Raw genomic sequence first — 16232 nt, forward strand, 5'->3', positions numbered from 1 at the left:
CACTGCTAGAATGAAACAGGATTCAGCATAAAGTCTACTCCTTTTCTTCATCTTTATAGATACAGATGCTAAGAAATCTTGTTCATATATGTTCATTAAAATCTCCATGGAAATTTAATATTAATCTTAATTTTTTAGGTATGATAAATACATTGTAATTATGTATTTTAAAAACATCCTTATTTTTTAGAGATATATACTTAAATATTTATGGATTAAAAATGTCTGGGGAGGGAGTTAGAGAGAGAAATGAAGGAAAAGTTGTGAATGAAATAAGACTGGCCAAGAGTTGCTAACTGTAGCTGAATGACAGGTGTATTATATGCAAATTCATTGTCCTATTTGCTCTACCTTTGCATATGTTTAAATTTTTCCATAATGAAAGTAAAAAAAAAAAAGAATTTAGAGCTGCTGATTTAGCTCATTCAATTTATGTAAAATGCCTGGTATATAATCCAGTTAGCAAAGCCAGTCCTCACTGTCAAACCAATCTCCAAATGAAAGTTATTTTCTGTCAGAAAGAGTTTGACCTCATTTTTTCAATTCAAATAAATTTGTTAACATGTGTTTCAAGGAACATTACAAAAAGTACTGAAAAAAGTACAGATTATATATTGTAGGAAAGATTACTAAAAGCAGTCAAAATTAAGGTAATTTTGATAAAAACAAGATAGTAAAGCAACATGCTGTTTCTCTTTAGTGAACTTAAAGCACTGCAATGTAAAGTACAGCTAAAATAATTTATAGTACAATAAGTATGATAAAAGTCATAACAGTCCATTAAATGTATGTGAATACTGACTCTGGTATCTGGCTTTCGGAGTAAATAAAAACAGATTATAAAAATGAGAAATCACACAATTTCTTTCTTATTTCTTTAGACATACCAAATTTTTCCCTATGACTTTAATAAATGAGAAAGGTATATACTACAAAAAATTATTTGGCTCAGGAGCCAGCATGTAAATTTATTTTCTATTAATAGGAGAAAGAAAATAGTAAACATTTCATAAGACAAGATAAAATATTTGACTTTAAATGGAATTTTCTTGATATGATTTGATAAAGTAGGTATTAGCTACATTACAGAAAAATGCATACCAAATATAAAAGAAATTATGTAAAAGTTTTATCCATAGGTTTGGCAGTCCTTGAGAACGTTCTGGTCACATCTGAAACAATCACTGGCATGATCCAAAACTACACAGGCATGAAAAGTACCTTCCTTCCATTTAATTACGTGTCTTAGGGATAGAGTACTAAGAAGAGCCAAAAGGTCTGCTTTGCTGAATTTGGTGTTTCTTACGGATGCTCTGTGCTGTGCTCTCCCAGGACCCTCTCTCAATAATTACAGATTCTTTGATAGTAGTCAGGGAATGCAGGAGGCAAAGTCATTAAACAAAAACTGTCATTACTCCCACAACCCCACTCTAGCACATCTGAATTCAGAACGTATCAATGTGGATCAAAATGCTTTTTGCTACCAAGCTTCATCTGAAGAGAAATAGGAAGAAATAGGAGAAGAGGAAGAACTGGAAATTCTATTAGTTTAGTATACCTGTTTCGTGCTGTACGGGTTTTTACTCCCCAGGAAATGTATAATTAGTGAGATTTAGGAAGGGTAAAGAACATGGCATTCTTATATGAAGGAGGAGAAAGTTATAGTGAAAATAGGTACGTTTTCAGGCTCATCAATTTTAGGTAGGAGTACCTATGAAACCTGAGGATCTAGTTGCTTAAATGATCTGTGTTTGCATATTCCTTTGCAAGTCTTTACCTATGGTAAAGTAAATAAACACAGCCTACCATGCTGTGTATCCAAAGATGACCACATTATTTCCCATCCCACATGCTCTTTTACATTTCAGTTAAGCCACGCTCACATCTAGAGGTAGAGTACATAATCCTCAAATTTCCTAGAATATTAGCTAATTCTTTGATTAGAATGCCACAGAAGTGATGCTGTTTAACTGCCAGTACCAAGCCTTAAAGAGATCTCCAGCTTCTGTCTATACTCTTGTATTGCTTCTTCTTGGAAAACAACCACTATACTATGAGGAAGTCTAAGTTAACCATGTTGGAGCACCACCAAAGGCCCTCTGTGACTATAACAATGGTAATGGCTATACAGAGTTGAAGGCAGGAACAAAGGCTTTACAATTTGGAAGACCAAGATTCAAATCCCAGATCTACCATTTATTTACACTGCAAGCTTACAGTGGTCACTTAACCTTTGAATTAGCTGGCTCCTTGACAGCGCCTCTTGAACTACACAGCTACCCGTTGTGGGAAAAATATGAGACAACTGATGGAAACTGCCAACCCCAGAGTTACTAAGTAGATATTCTAAAAAGCAAATAGGCTTGTTTAGGATTCTCTTTCTTCTCATCCTTCCCCATCCAACCCTGAGCCTCACAGAGGACAATAAGCTGTGCAATCCTCAGTTATGCCTCTTCAGGAGGGGCATGGTGAGGAGTACAACACATGAGAGAAGAGTGGGAAAAGAAGCATGGCTGAAGAACAGAGTTACATTGGTAAATACTTGATGGGTTATTCACTCACTCTTGGGCCTCTATTAGAATTCAAAGGTATGGGTCAGACCAGATAAATCTTAAGGACCTCTTACAAATAGCACCTTATGTTCATAAGAGAAAATGTGGCGATTTCTTTCAGCCATATCCTTACTTTGTCCAAATGTTCCTACCTCCACAGGGTGTGCAACAGTGATATTACACCTGAGAGACGGCCCTAGCAGCACTGGCTCCTAGGGCAGGAAGACAGAAGAGTAGGCAGTCTGAGGAGAAGCACAGGCCCCCATCTCTACTCAGGACTACTATGGAACTCAGGAACTCATGCAGCTCAGAGCCTAGGCCTCCAGACTGTTAAAAATCAAGTATTTGTAGGGCATTTTCAACAGAATATACATTTTTAAAACATACAATAGGACTCTAATGAAAGAGAACTTAACCTGTATTTTCAGGAATTATAAGTTATTTTGATTCATTTTACCCTAAATTGAAATGATAATATAGACCAAGCTTACTCAAAGTCTGCTGTATACACATAGCTTCTCTAACTGTGCTTGTTTGTTTTTCTTTTTCTATTTTTTATTGTGGTAAAATATATATAACATAGAAGTTACCATCTTAACCATTTTTAAGTGTACAGTTCATTGGTATTCTGTGCTTGTCTTTTTGGGGTTTTTTTTTGTGGTACGCGGGCCTCTCACCGTTGTGGCCTCTCCCGTTGTGGAGCACAGGCTCCGGATGCGCAGGCTCAGTGGCCATGGCTCATGGGCCTAGCAGCTCTGCGGCGTGTGGGATCTTCCCGGACCGGGGCCCGAACCCGTGTCCCCTACATCGGCAGGCAGACTCTCAACCACTGCGCCACCAGGGAAGCCCTCTATGCTTGTTTTAAAATTGACTTTTTTCAATACATGCAAATCGTAATAAAATAAAACAAAATGGTTTCCTCTCAAAGAAGGAAACAAAATTTTGATATATGCTAATAGAAATATGTTGAATTCAAAACACTTTTAAATATCATCAATATTAATGATGACCAATTACCATTGAATTTACTTGCACAAAAACTCAAAAGAAGCTCTCTTTCTAAATGATTACTACAAAGAAAACATATCTTAAAAATTTTAAGATTTAACTAAAAGCAAAGTGAGTAAATTTTGAGAATAACTTCTTAAATTCACTTAGAAACAATCAAAAGTTCACTTACATACAACACTGCCAACCAGAACATAAAACAAAGCAGTATAATAAATCACCAGGGAATCAAGCGTCATTTAATTGACTCCCCAAAAGCTTCTGGTGGGACTCCAGGAAATAAAATTATGGATCCTTGAATAACAAGTCACTTGAAATAATTAAGCCACAGCATATACAATTCTAAGTTATCTGCTAAAGCTTTCACTATTTCTGTGGCTTAATTTTGAAAAGAAAAGGTTTAGGCGAGAAACGAGAGAATCAATGAATTTATCTCCAATAGCCAAGTTTCTTTAGGAAAAGAGAAAAGTTATAAAACTGATGCTGTTTCTATGGAAATACCAATAAAAAACTTATTTCTTAAGTCCTAATAGATTCCTTTAAACAACAATGCTCAAAATACAAATGGTGTATAAGGTGAGAAAGGGAGGGGCTTGCTAGGGAAATTCTAAGAAAATATGAATCATCTCAAAGCTACCTTTTTCTGTTAAGACTATGAGTACTAATGCTGACTATAAAGTTAAAAGCTGTCCTGATGATTATTTGGTTTTCTTTTGTGTTATAAATCTCTTAATTTTCATATTTTTTCTAAATAGATTTAAATGACAAATATCATTATTTCATTAAGATAAATATTTGCAAAATTTTCTGTAATGCACCAGCAAACAAACAAATCAGCAGTAAAAATGAAGGGTGATTTAATAAATCAGTCATTGGTTATAATGTAAGAAGATTACATAGAAAAACAGGGATTTATTCCTTCTGAATTGAGATTAAATACCTATATTTAAATAGAAGATAGTTTTTTCTGCTAATGGAGGAAAAATATCCACTCACATAAATAAGTTAAAAATGGCTGCTTTCAGTGCCATTAATATTCCATTCAAAATATTCATGCAAATGTTTGTGAAGTAAATGGAGTATGGCAAAAGTGCTTGTTTGTCACATACCTGGATTAATATTCCCAGGTATACAACTTGGGCCTGACCCAGTAATGTGTTTGAACTCAGTATATGAGTCACAGAAAATATGAACAGACCAACATTACATTTGGCTTTGATTAAAATTACAGGTACAAGTGTTTTCACGTCAATACTAAAAACAATATCCTGAATGCTTATGCAACATCAGTTTCAAATACCCTTTTACAGAAAATGCTCATTAACGATAACCTCATCACTGCAAAAGCTGCTCTAACAGTTAATAGCTAGGTGTTATTTCTAAGTAATGTGGCACATTATTACATTATTTCAAGTCATTATAAAGTGAGATGGAGGCGCAACCTGAATCCTCACCTTTGTACATTTAACACACTTCAATTATCTCTGGCACCTCAGCAGAGGTTTAGCACCCTTCCTGTCCCTATTAGATAACCCCCACAGTACCAATTAAAAGGGATTCTTCTACCTATCACTGTTTCCAGCTTAGGCTGACCATCTGCACCCTTACTCCAGCCGAACTGATGTTAGTTTTACCTGTGGGCAATCTCCTGTTTCCATGCCTGTACTGGGCCACTTACAGCCATGGACTTTCCCGCACAATCCCATGGGAGCATTTAGCATTCTATTTAAAGACCATTGCAAAATTTCCCATAAAATTAAGGTGCTAGCCAAATTTAATTAAATTTAAGATAATCTTGGGTCTGGCATAAATAGGCATAATATTTGAGTTGCAAAAGTTGGTTAGATTCCTTAATAGACTGGGCTGCCAATAGACTTTTAAGTCTTTAATAGACTTAAAAGACTGGGCTGCCAATCATTAGTCATGCAAATGGTCCAAAATGTCAATACTAATGGCTTTTTCACTTATACACCTAATCATATATCTGTAACATAAAATTGATATGGTGAAATACATTTTTCTTATTTTAGTAACGTATTAATGCTTGCCCCCATAGAGACATATTCAGCTTTCTGTTGTCTGAATAATGATAACGCAAGCAATAGTCATCCTAACAATGTTCTTGACAAAAATTCTTTTCTGTCTATTTTTATAATTTCATTTTAAAAGTTATCAGGACAAAGGTAACAGGATAAATCTTGGATACAAACTTGTTACCTATAATATGGTTAGCTACTATTGTTTAATCTGTAACTGAAGTTTAAATGAGAAATATCATAAAATAGTAGAGAATTACTCCAGTATACTGTAGTATGCCAGAGAATAATGTATAAAAAATAAAAGTCAATATATCTTTAGGCAGAATAAGTTTTTTTTTTTTTTTTTTTTTTGCGGTCTCTCACTGTTGTGGCCTCTCCCGCTGCGGAGCACAGGCTCCGGACGCGCAGGCTCAGCGGCCATGGCTCATGGGCCTAGCCGCTCCACGGCATCTGGGATCTTCCTGGACCGGGGCATGAACCCGTGTCCCCTGCATCAGGAGGCGGACTCTCAACCAGTGCGTCACCAGGGAAGCCCCAGAATAAGTTTTTAAAGAAGCATCAGAGGAAAAAAAAAATCTAACATAGAATTCAGAACAAATAAATAAGCTATGACATTATCACACAATATCTAGTAGTTTTTACTTTTTCAATTATCTACAATAGCTGTTTCTTAAGTTTAAATTTCCAAAGGTGAAACCACATCACATTAAAAATATTCCAAGTATTTCTTTCACTAAAATGGAGATTACCATGAAATAAACCAGGCCAGAAGTCACCATCACATTCTCAATCACATGTCTACCCAAGACAAACAAGCAGGGCTTGCTATGGTAGGAGTCACCTGTGCCTTCCCCTAGCCCACCCACACTCAGTTCCTCCCAGACATGGCCGCAAAGGCAAAGCAAGATCTCCATCCAGCTGGTCTCTAAAGCAGGGTTCTCTTCCAGGTACTTTTCAAAGTTTGAGGAAAAAACAGGTTTCTCATTAAAGATTCACAGCAAGTCTTTCAAAGGTCACTATGACTAGCATAAAAATACTCATATTCTTTATGGAAAACTTTTAAGAAAAGGTGATAGGAAATGTAACAGTTTCACCTCAGAACAGCTCACATTTTGATAATTTACTTGTCTTTGTGCCTGTGCATCACATTTCAGAAACTAATCATAAAAATACATTACGTCTCCAAAACACAGAGGGAAAATTCATTAGATTTATAGTGCCTGGGAAGACAGACTGATAAAGGTGGTTCTCTGCACTTGCTGGAAAGTCAAAAAAATAAATAAATGTGTTCTGTACTCTTAAAATGTTTGCCTTATCAAATACAGAAAAAATTAACCAAGTTGAAGGTATCTCATGAAAAGTATCTTGCTATCATGAATTCTTGTGTTAGGAAGGCAGTTCTATTTAAATCTAGAGGAATTATAATGGAGATCTTTGAAATGCAAGATTCCAGGCAGTTTTCCCTAAGAATGGCATTCTTGGATAATAAGAGAATCCTAGCATACAAACTGATCAAGGGTAAGAGTATATATGGAAAAGTTTCCAGAGCTTAGAGAAGGAATGTTTATATTTTCAGGCAATTATTAATTGCTCATTGAACAGAAGGAACAAGGCTTATCAATGAACATCTGGGAGTTAACATGACTAAGGTAGAGAATTCAATCAAGACGGCAGCTATACATACTATTTAAATTAAATCTTTCCATTTCTAAAAACATCCAATGAACCAATATTTAAATGGGGACTTGCAAAGTTTGTATCTCTAATTTCCAGAGGGATAAAAGGATTAAACTGGCTCTACACAGAAACCAGTCGCAGGTCAAATCCATAGTGTTTGAGAAAGCTTATATGTTGACCAAATGTCCTTTTAAAAATCTGAAACAAGGATTTCCAATGAGCTGGGGTTTTTTCCCCCCAATGGTTAAAGCAATCCGTTCACATAGATACACAGTCCCTCCAACAGCAACATGTACAATTAATTACATGGATATAATAATATTTACTCACCCTCCTAATAGTACTTGTGGCTGGTTGGATTCATTTGTGATACCAAATATATCAGGAATTAAATCGGCATTGAAGCTAAAAAGAAAACATTAAAAACATTAAGCAGCTATTTTATTAAATTCTCACTTCTAATTTAGTTTAAAAAGAAAAACAAACTTTGGGGAGGTGTGGTAGACATACAACAGTCAGTATCTGTTGCAATCAATGGAATGTCATATATGACGTGTTTCACTCTGAGGCCAAAGTGTTTAATTTTCGTTATTGGACCCTCCAGTCACCTTGGCAATGAGAAGAACATGACGGTACAGCTCCACAGACGATGAGGCCTGTAAGACACTCTGAGAGCTGGCAAAAGAGCCTATCACTGACCCACACTGGACCTGCAGTGTGAGCAAGAAATAAACTTTTGTTGTGAGATTTTGGTGTTGTCTGTAACCTCTACATAGCCTAGCCTGTCTCTGAGTGATAAGGAGACCGTTATTTCAGAATCATGACCCTCCTTATTTAGTCAGATAGGCTTAGGAGAAATAACCCACAAAAGTAATCCCTAGTTGGTATAAAAATTTATACTAGCCACTGAATATTGTAACAACAATGAAAAACACCCAATTATAAAAAAAACAAGCTGAGCACCTTTAAAAAGATTAATCTGTGAATTAAAGTTCAGACTTCTAATGGTTACTGACCTATTGATGTATGACTACGATTTTAATAACTGTACAAAAGGCAGCACTGGAAACAAGAATGTGGCTATACATTGTTTACTACCCGAATTGATATCTACATCATTACCAGAATCCTAACAGAAATTTGGATTAACTTTATCCTGGTACATGAGTCTACTCTGAGGAGATAAATGATAATACTAAGGAAGAGTTGTGAAAAGGACAAAGTTTCTCCTTAATACAGAAATCTTTCTAGGTCTCTAGAGGAAATCCTCTACCCTTTGTATCTGTCAATCAAGCACTAACAGTTTTATCCAAAAACAGTTTTCTTAGTTGAGTAACGACATGGCTAGAATCAACAAAGATCCATCATGGACACATTCAAAGCTATTAAAACAAAACCAAAAAGACAAATCTCTCCCTCTCTGCAAAATAATGAATTTCACCTTTCTCTTTCTTCCATCATGGCAAATAAATATATAATTCAGAGGACAGGCCCCTATCAGCTTTAAATGGAGAATGAATTTAGAGTCAATACAACTTAGCAAAGTAGTTTCCTATGTGAAAGATTTTATGTTTGTAAGTATAAAATCATTCAAAGGGAAGCAAGCACATACTTACTCCATAATTAATGGTTCATCCTGAAAAGTCCTATTGAGTATGGTCATATTGCAAGGATCTGTTAAAAAAAAAAGAAAATATATAAATGAAAAGGCATTTTATAACACATTATTTTTGATATTTGCACTTAGGGAAAAATACTCTTTCATTCTTTTCAAAATTTATCTCTAATTAATTCCAACTATTAGCATTAATGAGACACTATAAATCTAACTTAAATGGACATCAAGTTTGTAAAGATATATTGGGAGAGTTTATTCTACAGTGAAGACCAGCATTACAATAACTTCCTTTTGAGTCTTCATTCTGAAAATCTCTTAGATGAGTCTTCTTTACATACAATTTAGCAGTAGAGCAGTTGACAATTAAGGTTTTGATATAAAGAACCCAATACATGCAAGACTACTAGACTCTAAAACGTCCATGCCCTCCTCTCCTCCTTTCTTCAGTCTGGCTCCATGAACAAAGTTGTCCATTTAGGTATAATTAATTGGCTTTTCAGATAAGACTTGAAGATTTGTGGGTAGATATGGTAGACTGACTCTCAACCTTTACTCTAAACTTTTTGTGCTTTCCTGTACTGGGGAGACTAGAAACCAAAAATAGCATTTCTCAGATATCCTTGCAGTTAAGATTCTAAATAAAATGTAAGCCTTGCTAATTAGATATGGTGAGTTTTCCAAGGCAGGAATGAGGTGAAGGCTGTGTTTCTGCCATTTCTGTCTTAATGTCTGATCACTGAATTGTAAGTACTAAGGGGGAGGGTGCATGGCATCCATTTTGCTGGTGAGCAAGTGTCATTCTGGCACCTGTCGTGCAACTTGCCACTTTCTGATGGTAAAAAGGCAATAGCTTCTTCGAAGGCTTTGAGGATTGTTCCTGAAAGTTCAACCTCGTGTGTGTTCTTTAGTCATCACAATAACTCTGTAAAGCATAAAAAACCTTTAATAAATTCTGTCTTCCATAAGCTAACAAAGTAGATTTTGTTCCCTGGAGCTGACTGCAGACCAGTTCTAGGTTGAAAAAGAAGAACCAGAAAAAAGACTTTTAAAGAAGTTTTTAGAGACAATTACTGACACTCAAGAACTGCATTTTTGAACTGATTTCTGAACATTATTTTTGTTACACTGACCTAAGAATACCAGGCATATTTCTCCTTTAATATCCAGTGATAAATATTAAAAACTCTTAAAACAAATTCACCTAAGGTTTGATTCTGTCCCCAGAAGATAATAGCTCCTAATTCACCGTTGGCGTGATTTTTGGGAAGATATGTCAGAAGAACATCCATTTGTGAATCTCCATCATAATCCCCTGGGACTACACTTGTTATCAATGTACTGTGATTCCTAAAAGAAACAAACATTTTAATAAACAAACATTCCAGTAGAGCTATAATAGAAAAGTACACTTCTATATTTATACCATACAAAAATATTTTCAATGCAAAATTTAAAAATTCACAGAACTGATTAATTACATTCTGTTTTTTAATAGCTTATCATCCTTCATGTATGTAGGCCTCTTTGGTCTATGAAAGAATTCAGGATGGATGCAGAGGGTTTTAAGAAACAAGAAAAAGTTGAAATATTTATTAAGAGGAAGCACAGTTTTATGTTCAAGCATTGGCTTAATCCTTTCACCTAGTTCTTTTGTCAAAGATACCAGGACATATGGATGGTGTTTATACGAATGGAGGCTCAAAGGACTTCCCTGGCGGTCTAGTGGTTAAGACTCTGGGCTTCCAATGAGAGGGTGGGGGTCAGGTCCCTGGTCAGGGAACTGTAATAGCACAGTGCGACCAAAAAAAAAAACAACATAAATGGAGGCTCATTATCAATTGCTAAAGCACTGAGGGTATCACTGTCATTTTATAAAAGATATTATCTATAGATTACTTAATTTTAGATTTTAATGCAGATTTGAAATTTACAGTGAAAACTTGTCATTTTATTTCAAGATTTGCAATGAAAAATAAGTTCTTTTTGACGAAACCTGGCAATACACTAACAAAACATACATACCTAATTCTACATTTTTAATAATAAAATATTCTAAAATGGTTTACATTAACCTTGAAAACTTAACAAAACATTCTGGAGTCTTGTCATAATGCTGTCTGAGTGACCCAATCAAAAAATAGGCCTTAAATTCAATTTACATTTAATTCTACTTAAGAACAAACAGCAAGACAGTAAGTTTCCAAACAGCCTATGGATAATTATGTTCTAAACGGCATCAAGAATATAAAAATATATATAATAGGTTTTACTTAAAGTGAAAATGAGGAAAATACTGACAAGGGTAAGACTAAGAAAAACAACAACATAATAGCTTTATTTTAATTCAGCTACTTACTATGTCTCAGATATTACATCAAGTACTTAATAGCTATTATCTGATAATCTCCATCACCTGAAATAGGTATCGTAATTCTCACTGAACAGACCAGGAAACTGAGGTTGAAGTAGCTTTCATTGTTAAACAGCTAGTTAAATGGAATAGCTGGAATTCAAATTCAGTTGGGTTGGCCTCTAAAATTGATCCTCACTATGATAAAATATTTTTTGTAATGCCAGTTTCCTCAAAGAATTCCAACAATGCTTTAACCATTCCATGAAAAATAACTGGTCTTTAAAAATGATGATATAGCAACTGCACGTGCTACTATGTAGCAAGCTGCATCTAAGTGTATACCTCTGTATGTGTACCTGTGTATGTATGCATGTGCAGTCATACAAATGCTGCACATACCTGGCAGTAATACTTGTTCAAATAAATTAATGATTTGGGGTCAAAAAGTACCTTGAAATAGTCAGTAATATATTACAAAGGACTAGATGGGAACTTAACCTGATCAGGTTTTATTCCTAAAATTGCCCTTCTTTATGGTTGTAAAAATAGGAATTAGAACTTTACAAAATAACAGACTGACACACGAATTTATCTCTTCTTCTTTAGAACCTACTTCTAGGTTCTAAAGAACCTAGAAGAATGAAGAAGAATCTTCTTCATTTAGAACCTACTAAAATGATATGGAATTTTTTTTTTTTAAAAAAAGCATAACCCTCAAAGACAAAGAGATCATGAAAGGATCTGCCTTAGCAGGGCAAGGAAACTACAGTTGACCCTTGAAGAACACGTGGGGTTAGAGGCACTGACCACTTGCAGTTGAAAATCCATAGCTGGTATAACTTTATACTTGGTCCTCCACATCCTTGGTTCTACATTCACAGATTCAACCAACTGGGAATAGTGTAGTACTGCAGTATGTATTTAGTGAAAAAAAATCTGTATGTAAGTGGACCTATGCAGTTCAGACCCATGTCATTCAATGGTCAACTGTATAAGCTGAAGTGCCTGGAGAAAAGGCTCAAGAAGCTTTTTGCCCTGAAGAACCTCTGAAAGGCTCAGAATTTGGAGTCATCTGAAATAGCAGAAGACAAAAGTAAGGTGTAAGGCTGAAAACACCTTTTCTGTGATGGTCCCTTCTCCTTCTTGCTCAGCATGCCAACAACCAAGTAGTTTTCAGGCATTAGAGATGTAAGGAGAGGGTAAGATATTGGCCTTACGCTAAAAACAGGGAGTTAATGGAAAGTCTACAAAGGAACAGTTTGGCCCTTGCCCTCAACTCTGCCAAATTCCTAGGATGCCAGTCAGCCAGGAACATATCCACAGGGCAGGAGACAGGAGGTAAGTCCCATTACGCAGAGTTTCCAATTAGCTCTTTAGTACCTTATTCTTGATATAGTATAATAAAGAGTTACCTGCCTTTTAAAGAAAACTATGAGTATTAAAGAGAGCCAAAACAAATACTAATAAGGAATCTGAAAAAAACAGAGATAACAGAGGAAACAAAAGAAAACTTCAAAACCACACTTGAAGACATAAGAAAATACATCCATTAAAAAAAAAAAGAACAGCATGCTAAGAGAAAAGAACAATAAGAGAACAAAGAAAACTTCTTGGAGATAAAAAGAAAACATGACAGCTAACATAAAACTATTCAATAGAAGGCCGAAGATAAAATTAAGAAAACTTCCCATGGGGAAAAAACACAAAATGACAAAAACACAAATGAAATAAAGAAATAAAGGATGGAGTTAGGCAGTCCAATAATCAACTAGTAGGAATTCCTGAAAGAGAAAACAAAAAAAATAATCAGAGAAATAACATAAGAACATTTCAAAAACGTCCCAAGCATAGAAGGCTCTAGCTTGAAGGGAGGCTAGAATAATGAATGAAAAAGTCTACACCAAGACATATTATGAAATTTCAGAGAAAAGGGATAAAGAAGAGACCCTAATAGCTTCAAAAATTAAAAATAAGTCATATTTGAAGGATTAGGAAAAAGAATAGCAATGGATTTAAAACCTGCAACTGATGAAGCTAGAAGACTATAGGCCAATCAAAGAGTGAGTAGAAAAAGGTTTTGGAAATGGAGGGACATCCTTTCTCAGGAATTTCTTGAAGGATACACTCCAGTGAAATAAATGAAGAAGCAAAGAACAAAATGGCACAGGATCCAAGAGATAGGGATCAAACAAAGAATGACAAAGGGAAAGTCTCCAAACAGTAACTCTGCAGAAGGCCTAGAGAATGAATTCAGATTGGGGAGGAGTGCAGAGGACTCAATGGGAGAAAGAAAAAGCACAACAGGTATATGGCAGGTATGATGGAACATCTGCAAAGAAATTAAGGATAGGTACACAGAAAACAGTGCAATTTATTTTTTAAAAAACAATCATTTACTCTTGGAGGGAAAAACCATAGAGAAATAAAATACTGTATACTGCTTGGCTCTGAAGTACACATAATCTACATGGCCAGAATTTATACAATGATTACTGACCAAGCTAAAATACGATATAACTATACGGAGATGGAGCCAATTTAAAGATGCTAAATCTTTGTCTATGCTAACAAAAAATCCAAGAGATGAAGATGGTAATTCAAGAAATTACAGTATAAAAACTTATTTTAGAATATGGAAATAAACATCAGAAGAAACAGCTCAAAGTTTTAAAAGTGGTTGCATTTGAGAGAGGAACAGGGGAGAGGGGGAAGAAAACAGTAAAGGACAGTTAGTTTTTCAAAACTATACTAAATAAATACAAGAGTTTCTAACTTTTATAAGTATATAAAACAACATTACATTAATCAAAGAAAAATTAATTGGGATTTTTAAAAAACTCAGTGGAACCCAAGTCTTTAATAGCCCACAAATTCCTTAACTTTTAATCTTCCATGAAAAACCACTTCTAGGCAGTTCCTTTCTTGGATGTAATATTTATCAACTTCTGTTCCCTCCCCACTCCAAGCATGCTGACATCCAGTATCAAGGAACATTTCTCAAAAGGGATAATCTGTTTATCCATCTATAACTTTCCCCTCAACGCCTCAATGTTCTAACTCAAGGCCAATTTTTTTTTACATATGTTTAAGTTAAATATTGTAGAATCTGAGCACTCATTACCCAATGTGGGGACTTCTTAAATTTTTTGCAGTTTCCAAGTAATCTCTGATCTTTCTACATACCAATTCATCCTGCACATGGTTAACGAGTAAATCCAATCAATTTAAAATACCGTTTTCACCACCTCTCCTTTAAACAAGAACCTGTAATGATTCCCCACTTTTCTCGGGATTGAGGTCAATTCTTTCTGATACTTATGAAGGTTCCTAGTCTGCCCTGATCTCATCTTCCTAGTCCATAACTTTCCAAAGTATACCCTCCACTTCTGTCAGGCAAATCTTTCCACCTCCTCTTCACAACCTGCTGTTTTTCACTACCATCTCTTGTTAATGCTGTGTCCTGAAGCTTGAAAGCCCTCACCTAAATTTTACTTATCTTAAGGTCAAGCACAAGTCCCATAACTTTCTAGAAGCTGCCACTTTAGCCTGCACTGACTCATCTCTTCCTCCAGACAGTGATCAATCCTTGCTTCTTATAGTTTCAAAACTGCGTTGGCTCACTATCGATGATGGTCACTGTGCTTCATGCAATGCCAGTCATATAAAAAAAATATAACTATTATTTGAACATTTAAAAAATTCAGTTTGATTTTAATTTCCTCAAAATCAACCTGAGTCACCTAGCAGTCACCACCTATCAGTCAATAAATGAAAAATTAGAACAGAGTTCATTGACCCCAGTGCAAACTCCTCCCTCAGACCACCGAGGACAAAGTTGATCTGATGAGCCTGTGACTGAGCTGCTCTCACAGGCACACTCAGGATGAGGTACAATCCACTCAGGATGAGGGACAATCCCCAAGACATTCAAGAAAGCATATCAGATTGCAAGGGACTGAAAGGTGTTTATGTAGGAACAGACCCGGTTCCACTCAAAATTATTTATTTATTTTTTAAAGCAAATCATTTTTAAACTTTGGTATGCTCACTAATTTTCCTAATAAATTACTTGCTTCATACCTCATAACTAGTGGTTTTGTACCACAACACCACTTCAGAGTAAAACTGATTTCAAAGACAATCCAACTAGTTACTGCATATCTATTATTACACTAATGACTGTTTTACAGAAACAAATACATTTGTACTTACTTCAAGGATACCTTTACTTTGGGTTTAAAATAGGGTGCGTTCTGGTCTGCCAAAAAGACGATTAAATCATTTCCTAAAAGAAGCGAGTATACATTAGAAAAATGATTCCCAGTGAAACATACGATTAGTGGTTACAAGAAGCTGTCTGGGCACTGTTTTCAATAAGAAAACTTTTATTTTACTCCAGTTCGTCTGCCCTCTCAAGGTTGGTCCTATTAGACTAATGGAATGGACATTCCTAACAGTATATCACAAATTCAATATTCAAAGCAGCAGGGAAACTAGAAGGATGAACAAGGAAAAATGTAGTTGGTCAAGGCAAATTGAAGCCAATGGCTTCTGCCAGGAGTCAGGCTGATTGACTTAAAGGAAGCATATAAAGAATATGCTTTATAACTATACTACGTGTTAAGTCTTGTCTTCCCCAAACCTAACAACTCAGCCTCTTATAAGGCTGTTTAGTCCATTGCACAGATGCATGACACCAAGGACACAGAAACTCCTACTGTGGGTATCTGACTAGTAACTAGGACATGATGTCATAGTTAAGCAGAAAAAGCTGAATCCTCCAAGACTACCCTCTTGTGGCTCCTACAGAACCATCCCCCAGGTTGATGCATTTCTGGAGTTCAATGAGCACTCATTTGGATCAGATTTTTGAAACTGTTTAGTCAAACACAGGGCATCTTTAAAGGGGAGAATCTCTGTCTCCAGTTTGGGTGGAGTGCCTATAGGTTAGGCAGTATACACCCTTCTTGCAGTACATGGAGTCA

General features: G+C 35.5%; 1 protein-coding gene across 1 annotated transcript in view; it reads right to left on the reverse strand.

The window, feature by feature from the left end:
• ITFG1 (integrin alpha FG-GAP repeat containing 1) overlaps positions 1–16232 on the reverse strand; it is a 241383-nt gene that overhangs the window by 223941 nt on the left and 1210 nt on the right. Inside the window, exons 2-5 of the mRNA XM_065898764.1 lie at positions 15460–15532; positions 10096–10241; positions 8893–8950; positions 7607–7681 (exon numbers count right to left, since the gene is read on the reverse strand). Of these exons, the coding sequence (XP_065754836.1) occupies positions 7607–7681; positions 8893–8950; positions 10096–10241; positions 15460–15532 (352 nt within the window). The remainder of the gene's footprint in view (positions 1–7606; positions 7682–8892; positions 8951–10095; positions 10242–15459; positions 15533–16232) is intronic.

Source organism: Phocoena phocoena, chromosome 20 (genome assembly GCF_963924675.1).
Source record: "Phocoena phocoena chromosome 20, mPhoPho1.1, whole genome shotgun sequence".
NCBI lineage: Eukaryota > Metazoa > Chordata > Mammalia > Artiodactyla > Phocoenidae > Phocoena > Phocoena phocoena.